The 15,630-nt window shown below is 45.9% G+C and overlaps 1 protein-coding gene across 2 annotated transcripts in view; it reads right to left on the bottom strand.

The window, feature by feature from the left end:
* The window catches only part of PI4KA (phosphatidylinositol 4-kinase alpha), a 2,470,135-nt gene that overhangs the window by 2,244,642 nt on the left and 209,863 nt on the right, over window positions 1–15,630 (bottom strand). For both annotated transcript variants that reach the window (XM_069619956.1, XM_069619957.1), the window contains exon 6: window positions 4,798–5,057. In XM_069619956.1, coding sequence (XP_069476057.1) covers window positions 4,798–5,057 — 260 coding nt within the window. The remainder of the gene's footprint in view (window positions 1–4,797; window positions 5,058–15,630) is intronic.

The following is a 15,630-nucleotide window of genomic DNA, read 5'->3' as shown; positions in this document are numbered from 1 at the left end:
TGGGTGTTAGGAAAATGGAGTCAGGTGACTTAAGGATTTTGCTGTATAATACACTCGAGGTGGTTGCTAAGGTTGATTGAACTATGATTTTTCCCCGAATTATGAGTGAGACAGTGGGTTTTGATTGCATCAGGAAGGAATACCGGAAGCCAATGCTGTGAAACTTACAACAAGCATCTAAAAACTGCACAAAAGAAAAACCTCCGTTTATGTAGCGGCCAGAGGAGCAAAAGGGTTGAGGGAAGGAGCATCAGACCTCAAGTGACCCCCGTAGAAGTGTCTACCAATCTCAACCCCAACAAGTGGTCAATCGGAAGCCAAACAAGTGAGAGGCGAACAGGACATACTTTACAATATGTGATTGCATCATAAAGCAAGACACAGACAACCGATTGAAAATTAAAAATAAAATGGTTTATTAAATCAAATGTCAGGATGGTAGAAAGCCTAACTTGCCCTTTGCTAAGGTGGGATTTCCCTACCTGAACGAACTAAGGTAGGTCCGAGTAAGAAAGGTCAACTTAAAAGTCTGTGTGTCTAGAGCCTATCCTGGCCCTCACAACTAAAGCTAAACAATGTGTAGGGATGTCAATAATAAAAGAAATAGTGAGCAAAGTTCTGAGCCTCTTCCAGCTCTTAGCTTCCTTTTCAGCCCACCTTCCCCAAGTTCAAGAACGTTCCATAAAAATCTCAAGATTACCTTACCTAAATTCAAGGCAATACAGTTCCACACAATCCTCGGGGTTCCCTTCCCCAAGTTTTAAGCAGCACAGTTCAAATGAAAAGGGTCTCGAGGCTCTGTCCTCAAGACAGCATTTGCAGTTCCTCAAGTCTCAAGTTTCCCTTCCCCAAGCCTAACTTACTTGTTTTAGTCTTTTGAAAAGTTCATCACAACTCTAGGTCAACTTGATCCTCCTTTATTGGATTGCTTCACAGCGTCTCTGGCTTTCACAATTTAGGGCTCCCTGGCCTAGGCACAGTTGTCAGACCACACGGTCCACCCATCACAGGTCGCACAACCAGGAACACTAGGCTCGTCAGCCCACATAGGATATTCTGTATCTGCCTCTGCATACAGATTCACATTTACTTAGCTTCACTGTATCAGCCTCTTGGCATTATGTGCAAATTCACACTCTCCTGGTTTCTCCTGGCTCAGCCTCTTGGCTTTGCCATCACGTGTCACACATTGTACGACAGTATTTGCCCTTGCCGCACTTTATCCATTCATAAAGTTCACTTTGCGATGGTCTTGTTCGTGCTACACCTTTCCGTCGCACTCTTTCACACATGCGCTCTTTTCCGGAGGTTGCTTTCAATTGGGCACTTTCCCTTTTGGCTTTCATCAGCATTAGCTTTGCCCATAAACTCTTATTCAGCATGGGCAATTCAGCTTTGTTTCAAGTGTTCATTCAGTTCGGTATTCAGTATGATGTATACAGCACTTTGTTACTATTATCACTCCCCCCCCCCCCCCCCCAACACCCTCGATCACTGACTAAGGCCTCAGCGTTCCTCTTCGGCTGCTCTGCTGCTTCCGTTCTGTTTTAATCGAATGCTGGGCTGGACTCTGCGACCCCCCTCGTACTCCGGGTACTTCCCTGCAAATACTGCCTGCTCCGCTTGTTCTCAACAAACGCGGATGGTGTTCTGCCTTCTTTCTTCCTTGTTCGCAGCTCTGGCAGCCCTCTCCCGATGACAGATTCACCCATACCTGTGGCAGACTAACAATTCGTCTTGGGCTCCACAGGTTGTCTGGGACATCTGGCGGTGCCTGGCTTCTTCACCGGACCCACCATGGCTACCTCTTCACAACAAGGGTCCCCTGCTGGCCTCTTCCACACAGGCCTCCCTGTTGCTCCCTCTGCCGCTCCACTAGTCTCCCTTCATACACATGCAACCACTTGACAGGTTGCATGTGTGGCTTCCCAATCGGGCTTGCCCGACTATAGTTAAAAGGGACATACCTGACCTTTACAGTACTCTGCCGGCATCTTCCTCGTCCCAGTACTAGAATGGAAGTTTTTAGTGTTCATTACGCTCAGTCACCTCTTCCTCATCCCAGTAATGTCGGAGGTAGAATGTGGGGAAATGAGTGGAGCCGTTTTACAGTAGCCTATAAAGGCCAGGGGAAGGGTTTTGTTGGTCTTCAAAGGGAAAGGGGGCTACCATGTCTTGCCTACTTTACCCTTAACCCGTCTCCTTTTCACCTCTTTCTGAAGCTTCTACACTGGTAATATCTCCTGTCATTTTCTTGGTCAATGGGCCAGGGATAACAATACCCCATAACTGCCACCTGAGGACATCTCGACCCCAATCCCCAAGGACCCTCTATCCAGGTGATCCTCCCTTGCTTCTCCACCCCCAGGGTCAGGATCCAAAAACGATTGCCTTTCCCTGGCCACATGAGAAGAGGATCTAGGGGCTGTAGGAGTGAGGATGCCCTTAGGTTTCTCACAGGTATGACTCTTGCAGTACATGGAATGACAATTCAGGTTCAAATGAAGGTTCTATGACTGGGCCACTATCACGGCCCTGTCAGGGGTGGGAGGGAGCCTGCCCCCTAACACCTTATCACAGTGCATGAATGCAGGCAAACCCCCTCCCAACCGCTCCTTAACTGGAAATGTTGCTGGTGAGGCCATGGAGGATCGTGCCTCAACAAGCACATTGTTGGTGCCACAAGTGGATGGTGAGAGGGGACCCAGACGGCAAGTCAGTAAGAAGACTGCTTCTGTAGCGCCCCAGGAGGACAGCAGGGAAGCAGGGCCCGGCCTGGCGCAGGATGCAGCAGCCACCAGCGAACTCCAGGAAGAGAAGAGCAGCGCTGTGGGACGCTGAAAACACAGCAACGGCTTGCTCGTGGCTGTGGATGCAGTAAGCGCAACAACACTGCCATAGAGAAAGGAACCCCAGTGCACCACCAGGGATTCAAGTTAAGGAATGAAGGCCTCCACGAATGAGAACCCCACTAAAACACCCAAAATTGATAAAATAAGAAAACAACGCTTCCTGGAAGTCCTGGCAACCCCCCTAAACCACCAGGGATTACATTTATAGTAAAAGGCCCACAAGAAAGTCTGGGAAAATGGAGAACACAGTCCCTTATAGATTCCTCAGATTCCATGCAAGGAACACAGCAGCTGGTTAGTACAACTGGTATAAGGCCAGAAACAGGTTTTTGTACACAAATCCCACCTTTCCGACTATATGGGTACTACATAATTTTAATATATAGCAAAGGAAAGGAACAACCTACTTGAAATGGTATCTGTGTCTTCTCTAAATTCAAAGAACACCGATTTCTGAAAGAATGGACCGACCAATGTAGAAATTAACAGAAAATGACTTTTTATCGAATCATCACCCAGTTAAAAAACATTGTATGATATGTGGTGTGCAAATTCATACTCCCCTAAATGTAATCCAAACACCAACAACCTATTGGATTCAGTAATCGGCTACTAAACATACCAGCACAGGCACTTTTATAAAAAAAACATTCTTGCTCTAGTCAGTCAGCTGCATCACCAACTTTCCTAGCAGGCATACAATGGAAGATCCCTTCCAGTTCCCTTGACTCGCTTGAGTTAGCTTTAGAAAGACTAAAGAGGCAACCAGGAAGTAAACTGAATGCTGTGAGAGGAGGGTGGGCTGAAGATGAAGAAACAGATTCATTTATGGATAAATGTTTTTATTCAGTCATTTATTGTTATTATTTAATTTCTGTATGGCGCCACATGCCCGTGGGCCTCAGGGCACACAAGAAACGAAAACTGTACAAACAGGGTTAAAGAAACCAGTGCCTAGGAGGGCAGAATCTGCAGGATATATTTATTCAGTCTGGCTTGAGGTTGAACAAATGAGATTACACCAGTTTTTAAATTCCACAATGGTGCCTGCTGTTTTTATTGCCAGTGGAAGAGCATTCCAGGCTTTAGGTGCCTGGGAGTCAAAACTTGTGCCACCAAATCTAGTGAGCTTGAACCTTGGTTGGGCCATTTTAAAGTTGTCCTGGTAACGCAGCATGCGGGAGGACTGGCTCACTTTTGTGCGGTCAATAAGGTATTTGGGGTCAGTGTGCGTCCAGCATTTATAGGACAGAGTTAGGATCTTGTGTTCTCTCCTGTATTTTATCAGGAGCCAGTGAAGGTTCCTTCTAGCATTAGATACATGGAACAAGCCATGAATGGCAGGCAAGGAACAGGCCATGAATGACAAAGACTGAAGGAATTGTATATTGGCTTTGGATGTACCAGCCAACAGATTTCTGCAATAAAGCAGCCTAGAATTCACCAAGGCAGTGGCCAGCAAGGATCTGCTAGCATTCGAGATGTAAGGTCAGATATAGCTAAGAGGTTTAGTTATATAGCCACAGGAAGACCTGATGTGTGAGACTTGAGTTTTCATTGCGAGTTCAGCATCTAGATGAACTCCAAGTGTCTTAACGCTACTGGCTACAGTTAATCCCATCTATGAAAGTTTTGTCATCTCAGTCAGTAGAATGACTTTTTTCATCCACAGGCGGAGGCCACTATCAGAAGCTCTGGTTTGTTTCTATTAACAGCCAAGGAATTGGCAGCCATCCAGGTCTGAATTGCATCTGAAAGTGTAATGAATTAAATGTAGATCAATGAATCAACATAATAATCCTAAAATGATGTACTTAAGCAGGGTTGAGCGCAATGTGAGAATGTATCCCTCCGAGCCTCCACGGACTCCAGACCAGATCATGATTGTTGGCTGACAGACAACCTTGTAAGATTTGGGTGAAGAGTGTTAAAAAGAAGCACAGACCTGCACGCTGCTGGAGACACTGCTGGTCTTCCTCTTCAGCGAGTCCCCCTGGCACACCATCAGCAATGAATTGGGAAGGATGGATCGGAAGTCGTTGAAGGAGCGCCGCCGGATCCCATCCAGCTCCTCTGTAATCTTCAAGGATTGTGTTGGGGCCTTCGGGAAGAGCTTGGACAGGAGGGCCTCATCTGTGTTGCTGTAGCGGCCAAAGGCGCGAGCTATGCCAATCATACATGGGATAGCGTACTTGCACAAGTACTCTGTGGAGATAAAACACATTGTTTAGAATGCTATAAATATTAGCAAAGAGAAGGAAAAATAAAAGCATGAGCCTCACTGAAACAGCCAGTTGGCAAGCAGACCTTGAGGGAATTCATGCAGTTACATGATCCTTAATTAAAGCCCTTTTATTGAGTGCAGACATTTGTTAACAAAAAGTGTAGACTATTACTCCTTGTGTTATCAAGGACTCTGAACAAATCAAGCGCCATTGCAAACTGCTGTCACAAAGCCAACAGGATTCATGGATAAGGTTCAACTAAAAGGTTTACCGTCAGGTTTTGGAAAACTGTTAAGTAACACTAGGTGAAGGGAAATTTTGGCAAGCAAAATGAAATAGTTTTCTGGGTCCAATACCCTTTTCCCAGACAGTCTCTCTCTGGTGCCACTTAGTCCCTTGACACAAATTGCTTTCTGTGGTTGTCATCCTGAATTACATTTATTTTTCATATGTGGCCAAAGGATGATTAACCTCCTTTAAGTAGAGCAAACACTCTTCTGAAATGTCTATTTGAAGCCCTGCAACCGTTACAGAACTATTCTCTTAGAATCATGTGAACAGCTCCCCATTTATATTTCGATTGTCGAACATGGTATCCACATCACTGCTAGCGGCCAACACTACATAAATGATCTCACTCAACACATGCAGGCGTGCAATAACACATTATCTCTTCAATTTCCATTACTTGCAGCTCAGTGCATGGGCACACTCCCCTATTTTGTTTCACCAACATCACCTGTCATTTGAGAAAAACACATTATTCCATGAATGGATACAAGTGTTCCATGAATGTACACAAGTGTTTCTAGGCGCGACAAGAAAAGGGATGGAAGAAATAGGCAGGACAAGTCAAACTATCCTACTAGGCCTTGTGTCATTTGGATCGTGCAAGTACAACAGGAAGTGCAGGGGGAAGGAGAGTGGGAAGCGCAAGGAGAGGAAAGGGGGAAGTGCGATCAGGGCAGCATGGCTCTGAGTGAGTGCAGCCAGGGCAACGCAGCTCTGGGTAAGTGCAAGGAGGCAGGGGGGGGCTGTAGAGGTTACAGTTACAGCCGCTAAGTGCGAGGTAGGGCAGGAGGCATTGCAAGGGAAGACTGGTCGAGGAGGGCAATGAGGAGGTTGTTGCCCGAGCACCTTTTCCTCCACAGCCTCTAGAGGTACATGTGCACCTTTGTCATCCTCGTTTCTGAGTAGTTTGACCGCTTCCCCTTTGGCCAAGAGGAGAAATATCAAAATGAATGCCCTCTCAAAGCTTGTGAAGGCTTGTTGTTGCTGGTGACGAATGGCTGCCTCCAAAGATTTTGCTGCAGCTTTTTTAGCTTGTAGCTTTTCAAGGCTGTGGTCCGGCTTTGGCCAAAATAGGTCAGACCCATCAAAAGTAATTTCCAGGAGCCTTGACTGGACATCTGGGGCAAGCCAAGACTTATGCAGCCAAGCAAATCTCCTGATTAGTGCGCTAGAGCACATACATCAGCTGATGCAGTATGACGCATCTAGACCGGGCTGAAGGGACTGAGAAACGGCATCTTCACGATCATTAACAAGGTTATTAAACCCAACTCGTATTTCACCTTCAGGAATGTTCTCTGCGGCTTGGGACATTACATTCCACAATTTATAGGAGTATTTTTCCAGTTGCATTAATGGTTTTTAATGCCATGCTTCCAGCAGAGAACACTGTTTTTGCTAATGCACCATATTTCTTATCGTCCCTATCCGGGGGGGATGGTCGGATAAGCTGTGGTCTTTCAAGTGGAGGTAGCCACCTGACTAACTCTCTGGTGTTGAGTGCCTTTGAAAGAAAAAAGGGTCCACAGAAAAAGGCCTGTACTTTGGTGTCTGATTTTTGCCAAGTTTCCAAAATGTTTTTAGTGCTGTATGGAAGTAGAGCACAGGCTCATTAGGTGGGCCTCCATCTAAGATGTCTGTGAGATCATCCTGGGTAATGTCCTTTGCAGGACGCCCCAATCCAAACATTCAATCACCCTGTTCATGACAATGTCAAATTCAACCTCAAGGGAGGTATCCAAACCACTGATTTCCTTCAAACAAGTAGCCACGTCTTCTCCATGAGATTAATCTGAGATCAATTCTTCAGGAACATTAGGAGTTCCAAAACATTAATTACCCAAGGGTATACGTAGTCTTCCTCCTCCTCGAAGATGGACACAAAGGATTTGAAAAAAAATCAGCCTTAGATTGGGGCTTGAATGTCAGCGTGGACTTGGAGGTTGATATCGAAGGACCCCTCAACTGCTTTGAGGAGGATGACACAGAAGCTTTTAGCTACATTGTTATCTCAGTTGTTGACACTACCCAAGACGACATCCATGAGGTCTTCAGACTCAGGCTTTTCGCGGAGCGGGTCAAATCCTTACTTTATTCCCTACCTGTCTTGGAAGACGCAGTGGGATCAATGGCCTTTTTCAGCTCTTTCGAGGGACCAGGAGAGACTGTCTTTGAGAATACTTCCAACATTCGCACACAGAAATGATTACAGTCGGCTGCCGCCGAGGCAGCCTTTTGTGGAAAACGTACCTGACGTTTGATTTGATTTGATTTGCATTTATAATGCGCCAGAGCCCAGAGGCATCAAAACGTTCATATCCAAAGGGTATACGTAGTTTGTCAGGCGAGGAATCTGAAGCTGATGAGCGATGGCGTTGTTTCTAAGACTTCTTCCGTGATGACAAACAAGAAGTGTGATGGGCATCACTCCTGGATCTCGATTGCTTTGAATGCATGGGAGCGTTTTTTGGAATTTCTGCCTTTGTGTGGAAGATGGATCATTTGAAACTGACAGACCTATGGTGAGCTTCGACCTTCTCTCCTTCAAAGCCTTACTTGTCATCGACTGGCAAGAGATGCATTCACCTACTTCTTCCCCAAGGCACCAGAGGCAAATCCTATGTGGATCAGTGATCAACAGCTTCGAATCACAGTCCGCACATCTCTTAAAGTCAGTTTTTGGCATAGACATCGGGATACATCACAAAAAGAATTACGTTAGTTGAAGAGAATCGTGGAGCGAGTCAAACCATTTTGAGAGTGCTGTGAATGCGAAAAACGAAACTGAGTCAATGGGCCTGGTGCATGTTGTTTATGGACATTGTGTCCAAATGCGGGAATGGTAACCGGCGAGGGACATCGAAAGCGATGCCACACAGCGCCCCCAGCTGTTGAAATGTTTTCCAAGACTACAAAGCAGGATACGAATGTGTATGATAAAAATCCGTGGGAGGCCAAAATCCATTAGGAAAGGATGCTTCCAGTTCGTCCACCCTCTTTGTATGACACCCTGGTTGAGTTTGCATATAGAATCCTGCAGAGTCCTGAGGAGGTGGGATATATCCCTTTTTTTTGCCCAGAGCTGTCCCTTCCTTTGGGGCCACGCCCCCCGATGGGAGAAGAGTGAGGTCACCTCCCATGGGTGGCTCCAGCATATTCTTAATTGAAGATGATGTCCTCCCATCTTTTGATTTGGAATGGACCATGATGGTCCAAACAGAGAGAGAAAGGAGAGGAGAGGAGAAAAGGAGGGTCTTGCGCAGTTTCCAGAACTTCAGGTGGTCCGGCTCAAGACCGAGGGCAGGGAGGTTGTTCTAGGGGGAGGCACATGCAGAGCAGAGATCTACCGCCCACTCTCTGCCTAGAGAAACGTCTGACTCTCAGAGTTGGAGGTAGCTGAGGAGGAAGGTATTTCAGAAGAGTTGGATGTAGTGCGGGTCCCAGCCCCAGAAAGACTTGTGGAGCGATGCAGGGGGTCTTGAACTTGATCCTTGCAGCCACCGGGAGCCAGTAGATGCCTGAAAATGGGTGTCACTTTTGCAATGAGTTTGAGGTATTATCTGCAACATTAACTAATTATTAACAACTTTCCCGATCAACCTCAAGCAGAAAAGATTTTCTTTTTGCACCTTTCACGTCACATATTTCTATAAGACATCCTTTCTTTTTGCTTCTTTTGAATCCCTGCCCTGACTATTTGGAGGTAACTAACGTCTACTGCTTTACTTATCTTGCCTGTTTTGCTCAATGTTAGGGTAAATGAACTAGTCCATAAGAGTGTCAGGATTGACAGACTGTCTCCCTTTATGAATTATTGTATTGTTACCTTACAGGGAAGTGTAGTTAGGATACTTGTAGTTAGGATATCTTTTTATGCAATGACTTTTTGGTTACTTTTGCCTAAGACAAGCTGGTGGCAGCAGTGCACTTTTGCATTTACCGCAAATTGCTGCTAAAGGTGGCTAGCATCCTTTCGCTTGTTCTTTGGCGATCTTCCTGACTTGTGTGAGGAGTGAGGAATGAAACTCAGACACAAGGGGTTCATAGTTTTGGTCAAAGGTGCTTATTAAAAGAAAAGGGGGTTGGGAAATACCTCTCTGTCCCTGCATTAGAGGAGTTTCCCTACCTAAAACCAAAACCAAGGATCTGTCAACGGTCAGAATGTCCAAAACAAAACGTCCTGTCTCCAAAGGTCTATTCTGACCCTCACATTCTAACAAAATAACTCTAAAGCGTAAAGGGAAAATGGTTTTGGCCTTGAGTGATGTATACATTTTCAAAAAGAAAGCATGCAACTCCAACACAAAGTTACAAAGAATAGAGTACCTTATTCCAGAGGGTGGTTCCCTTCCCCTGGATTTCTCTTCACTCCGGTTTCTGTTCAGGATTATTAGTCTCTTGAACTGAAACACGACTGGCACACAAACCAACTTGACTCTTGGACTTTGTCGTGTTAGGATATCTGGTGGACTCTCGTCAGATTTCCACTTCTCCTTTAATACATTTCCTCTGCCATTCCTGATGTGCTATGTTCAGGATTTCTTGAGTCACTTTCTTTTTACACTTAGTTCATTTGCATGCCTGATATGCTTTCCCATCAGAGCCTTCTCATAAAGATGCATGTTCACAATTATGGTCCACCTGGTATACTCTCCTGCCAGGGACTCTTTTATGAGCACTTTTGCACTTTCATTAGCCTGGTATACTCTCCCGACAGGGCTTTTCATTCATGTAGATTACCTTATACTTTCAAATGACCTCGTACACTCTCCTGCTAGGGCTTTCTTATGTGGGCACTGTGCACATTTCCAATATTGATAGTCTCTTACATTCTCTTTTTCTGGTACTCTATCTGCCTGCTATACTGTTCGGCTAGCACTTCAACACGTTTTATTTATTGCATTTGTTACATGCCCAAACCCAAGGGTATCACGGCATTGGTTACTTAAAAACTTCACTTATTACAGACTTAAGACACAGGTTACATACATACAGTTATAACATGTTAAGAACATTGACGGAGATAGTTATGGCCTTAGTCAAATTTGTCAAAGAGCCAGGTTTTAACCATTGTTTTGTGGGATTGCTCATTTCTAATGTGTGGGGGTAGAGTGTTCCAAAGCCTTGGCGCGGCTACTGGGAAGCTCGACCCTCCCGCCCTTTTGTTCTTGTATTGGGAGAACCTTCAGGTGTGCGCTGGTAATTGATTTTAGGGATCCGGTTGAAACCTTTTGGGTTATGCTGCTGTTCAAATAGGAAGGGGTGTCATTAAGGATACATTTGTGAGCAGTGATCAGGGTCTTTACGAGGATTTGCGCTTTGACAGGGAGCCAATGCACTTCTCTTGTAATATGGCAGATGTGATCATTCAGTTTTAGGCCAAAGGCAGCACGTAGGGCTTTATTCTGGAGTAGTTGCAGTTTGGCAAGATTTGTTGTCGTGGTACCCAGTAAAAGGATGTTGTAGTTGAGGACGAGGGCTCGTGCTAGTGGAAGGCAGTTCTGGGGTGTGAGGAATTGACGGCTGAGTAATATGTTTTGTAGTATAGGCGGTGGAAGATGACAAGGCGTCGACGTGCTTGGTCATGGAGAGATTAGCATCTAGGTGGACGCCTAGTGTTTTTACTTGTTGCAAGACTGACGCATACACATTGCATACACTCACACAGTTGTAAGTCTTATTCTGATTACTTTTCCCCCTTTAGAGCAATGTTCACTTTCAAGTATTCTTTCAGAGGCAGTTTTATTAATTGTGTTTGGCACGTCAGCCAATACACTCCGGTGTCCCCACTTCCCTTTCGTGGACTCTCTGGTTCATCCTGATGCATTTCGTCTCTCCCGCGGTAAACAAACAGCGAATGTTTAGCGTACTGCTTGCCGCTTCTATTTCTCGGCTTCGCTGCCCTTTGTGGTTCCTGCTGGGCTCTGCTGCGTCTTCCCCAGCTCCAGTAAGGTGGAGGCTGCCCCTTAACATCTGCAAATGCCCAGAAGTATTCTCTCGACTTCTGGCGTCCCTGCACGGTGTTCTTTTTTGTGGCAAGCTTCCCTTCTCCTTCATGAGCCCATTGTTTGCACAGAATGCCTCCTAGCCCCACTGTCTAGGAGGCGGTCGCTTCCAAGAGATGCAGTCTTCTCCCGCCAGCAGCTGTCGTTCATCAGCTGCTTCTGCAGTTAAATTTTACCGCTGTAGGTGAGCACTCGCAACAACTAGAGCGCGGTTTGTGCCCTTGGCCTTGGGTGATCTGTATTACTGTATCCCTCATCCTCGTCCCAGTATTCTCATGCTTATGGGAATGGAAGTCCATTCTTGGCGATTTGCATATGAAGTTTGAGCAAACGTTCTTAGTGGTTTTCAAAGGCAAGTCGGCTCTTGATGGTTTGCATATAGATCTGCTGAAAAGTTTTTTAATACTATTCCTAGGCGTATGAGGGGAGGTGTAACAATATGCCATCAATGCATTGGCTGTAGATGGGATATCCTCATATGAAAAAGGGGGATACCATGTCTCATCAGATGATGCCATGACACAACCTGGCAGTTTGTCTCCCCGGATGTGATCCTCTCTCATATAGCCGCCTCCAGGGTCAGGATAAGGTAGCAGCTGCCGTCCCCTGGCCACATGAGGGGAGGTCACCGCCGGGAAAGGAGTGATGACACCATCAGATCCATCACACTTATTAGATCAGGAAATGCCTTATATGGAAATCCCTTTTCTGGGTAAAGCTGTGGCTTTCGCGGGCTAAGGGGTGTTGTGTGTGAGCCAGGGAAGGGGGCTGGGAGGGTCTTGTCCAAATACACATCTTTGGTGCCAGAAAGACTGTTGCTGGGCAGTTGCGATGACCATTGGCTGTTCATAATAGGCTGTTGTTGCAGATCCTTACCATTGGTGGGTTTGGGAATGCTCCCCGCCTGCGACTGTTCGGGAGATTGCTGAAACCAAGACTTCTGTGAAGATAAACAGTCCGCCAACTACCCGACGTGGCCCCTGCGGTTGACCAGCATAGACTGCAGAATTGTCCCGGTGAAGCCCTGCTCCTCTGTCCGGATCTCAAGAATGCCTTTGTTGGTGCTTCGACTCCATGATCAGTGGGAACAAACCAGTCTCAACCCCCGATTGAGGATCCGTGCCTGCGCAGCCTTCAAAAGTGTCCCAGAACCAACCAGTGCACTGATCAGCTCTCTCCTGGGCTATCTCACTGCAGACATCGACGTTCCTAGTAGAACCTTGGAACTTAGCAGATCCTCAGTTTGTGACAGAGGTCGCCAAGTACTGCATGTTCATGTGTTTCACTCCAAGGGATGCTGTGCTGGGGCAGCTTATGTGTTCGCCGCTATACGACTGCCCGTCGCCACCTGACCGTGTGGACTTTCATTGGATCTTGTCTTCTTCCTGTCCCTAAGGTGTCCCGTGGCCGTCTGACCCTTAGATGTTGTCACTCATCTTCCTTTGGGTCTTCAACTGGAAGCTGCCTGGAACAGATTCCTGTGCATCATGGCTGACAGAAACTAAAACCCGTGAAACAAAGTAGCTCTTCTGTCTAGACGAATCTCGCAGTAGGAACAAAGAAAGAAGAAGCCTGGAACCAGGTCTCGAACCTCCAACTGGGGAAGCAGAGAACTCTGAGCCAGGGAGTGAACCTTCATGCCTGTTGCTTTACACCCTAAATACTCTATAGGAGACCAGGGGAGCAAGTCCTGATCTTACCTCACTCTGACCTGACCTTTGGTGGTGGAACATGGGTCAAGGGTCCTTCCTTAGGCTTACCCTAGTGTGATGTGTTGAGTGGAGAACTTAACTCTATAACTCTTAAAACTAAAGCTTTACTTTAACTTTTATCTAATCTTGGAACGCTTATTATTCATAACCAGTGAAACTGCTATTATTAAAAGAACTTCCCTGAAGTCGATGCTTTGGATCATGTAACATTTGAGCACAAGGACCAAACCATTTTAGGGTTGGATTTTATAAGAACTAGGGGCGTTGTTTAGGGTCGATTCTAGAGTTCTGTCTATTGTATGCATTCGACTACTCACTTGTACTGCAATGGTAATTGTTTTCATTAAGAAGTGGATAACATTTTCTATATCTTTTTTTAAACACATGCTTTTGTCAAATTACAGGAAACAAACTTAATTTATATTGGAGGTTTCCTTAAAATAATCATTGTGAAAGTATGTTGGTTCAACAATATCAATACTTTGCTAAAATGAAAAGATGCATAAAAATACAAATTGTTTGCATTCAATATACACTGATACACACTTAGCAGTTGATAAACTAAAATGGATCTCTACTTCAGTGACCGATTATAGCCTTTATATTTTCTTCAGATTTATTTTCTTTCAGACATATAAAAGTCCTGAAGAAGAGTAGAATGTGAACATACTTCTTTCTTGACTGTATTATTGTTACACACTTTATGTGGTTTATCCAACTATCCACTTATTTCATTTTCATTCTATTTTACATTATGATGTTCATGTTCTATTAAAGCTTGGTTATTCAAGATGGCCACTCCTATGAGCCCTGCGGCACGTCTAGCATGAATCCGGATTGAAATTCTGACATCGGGGCCATCATTAGGAATCTCCCAGCTGCATGTGTTTTTGATAATTTGGATGCTTCTGAGAAGTAACTGGTATCCCAGGGAAGTCATCAGGAAGCACAAACGAACAAGAAATATACAGCCGGACTGAAGAGCAGAGACGTACCATCACAGGGAAATGACGGCAGCGCAGGTCGTGAAGGAGAGGGAGCCAAGCAGCCAGGACGAACTAGGAGACCGGCTATGAATCTTTTTAGTGGAAAGACACCAACAGAATACATTCTAAATTGGCAGCGCCATCCAAGGCAGAGGACTCTGCTTTGGCAACACAGGGAGGTAAGTGTCAAGGAGTCCCCTCCCCCCTTCTCACCTGGGTCCCACCTGGGTCCGTTCTTTGCTGGAGTCCTTGATCGCTGCCTTCTTGCGGAATGACCTGTTTTGAACAAGGCTGCCTGAGTCTCTTCCGACTCCAGAGTGCATTCAGTTTCCGGGACACGGATCCAGGAATCCTGGAAACTAGGAAGAGTGCAACTAGCCCACGAGTCCAAGAGATAGGAGGAAAGGAAGGGGCAAGGAACAGGTAGATAGACAGGTACAAGGAAACAATACCGCGAGCTACGAGACACACGTCGGATCGCGACTTTGCAATAGCATTGAGATGCGCGGAGCTGCGGAAGGCGTGGTCTATTAATAGAATACGTTACGTCCAGCGCATGGAGCGAGAAAGGGGTTTCACGCTGGACGACCATGTTGGGAGTATTATGGAGTGCAAGCCCCGTTGTGACAAGGACCAGGATGTCCAAAAGGGATGTGTTCTGTAGTTCATGACAGCATGCCTCCTCCGAAGACCCTTTCCTCCAGGTTTGCCCGGGTGTATGAGGTGAAATCTTCTGAGCAACCGAGAGGCCTTGATATTAGAAATAGGTTCCCAGATCCTTTCACAAGGAGGGTATCCTTTCCATTCAACCAGGTATTGAAGCGGGCCCCGTTTATACCTGGAATCGCAAATCCGGGATACCTCATATTCCAGTTGGTTGTCGACCAGCAGAGGAGGAGGTCTACAGGATTTCCGGGAGGATGAAATGTAGGGTTTCAATAAGGAGGTATGAAAAACTGGATGAATTTTCTTCCAGGAGTCTGGTAGTTTGATCCGGTATGAGACGGGGTTAATAATTTTCTTAATGGGAAACGGACCAAAGTACCGGGGGGCCAATTTGTTTGGTCGTAGATGTCGGGGTAGTAATTTTCATGACAACCATACTTGGTCACCGATTGCATAAGAGGGGCCTGGTCTTCTTTTGGAATCCTCATATCTCTTAGTCTGCGTTCTGGCCTTCTCTAAGTATTCCTTGGCCTCCTGGTGTATGTTGATGAGGGTTTCGATCCAGGAGTTAACAGTAGGTACCGGTGTAGAATGAGGAAGAACAGAGGGCAAAACCGATGGATGGAACCCTTGACTACAATAAAAAGGACTGGTCTTGAGCGCTGAATGTTTCGGAGTTGTTGTAGGCGAATTCAGCAACGGGTATCAGGAGTGACCAGTCATCCTGGACCTTGGTCGCAAAACATCGAAGATACTGTTCCAGGGTATGATTCGCACATTCTGTGGCTCTGTTGGTTTGGGGGCGATACCCTGAAGAGAGGGCACGTTGAATTCCCAGAATTCGGTACAGATGTTTCCAGAATTGTGAGACGTATTGAGGTCTTCTATCAGAT

This window comes from Ambystoma mexicanum, chromosome 10, assembly GCF_040938575.1.
Source record: "Ambystoma mexicanum isolate Mex_15411 chromosome 10, UKY_AmexF1_1, whole genome shotgun sequence".
NCBI lineage: Eukaryota > Metazoa > Chordata > Amphibia > Caudata > Ambystomatidae > Ambystoma > Ambystoma mexicanum.
This window is presented reverse-complemented; position numbering and strand designations above follow the sequence as displayed.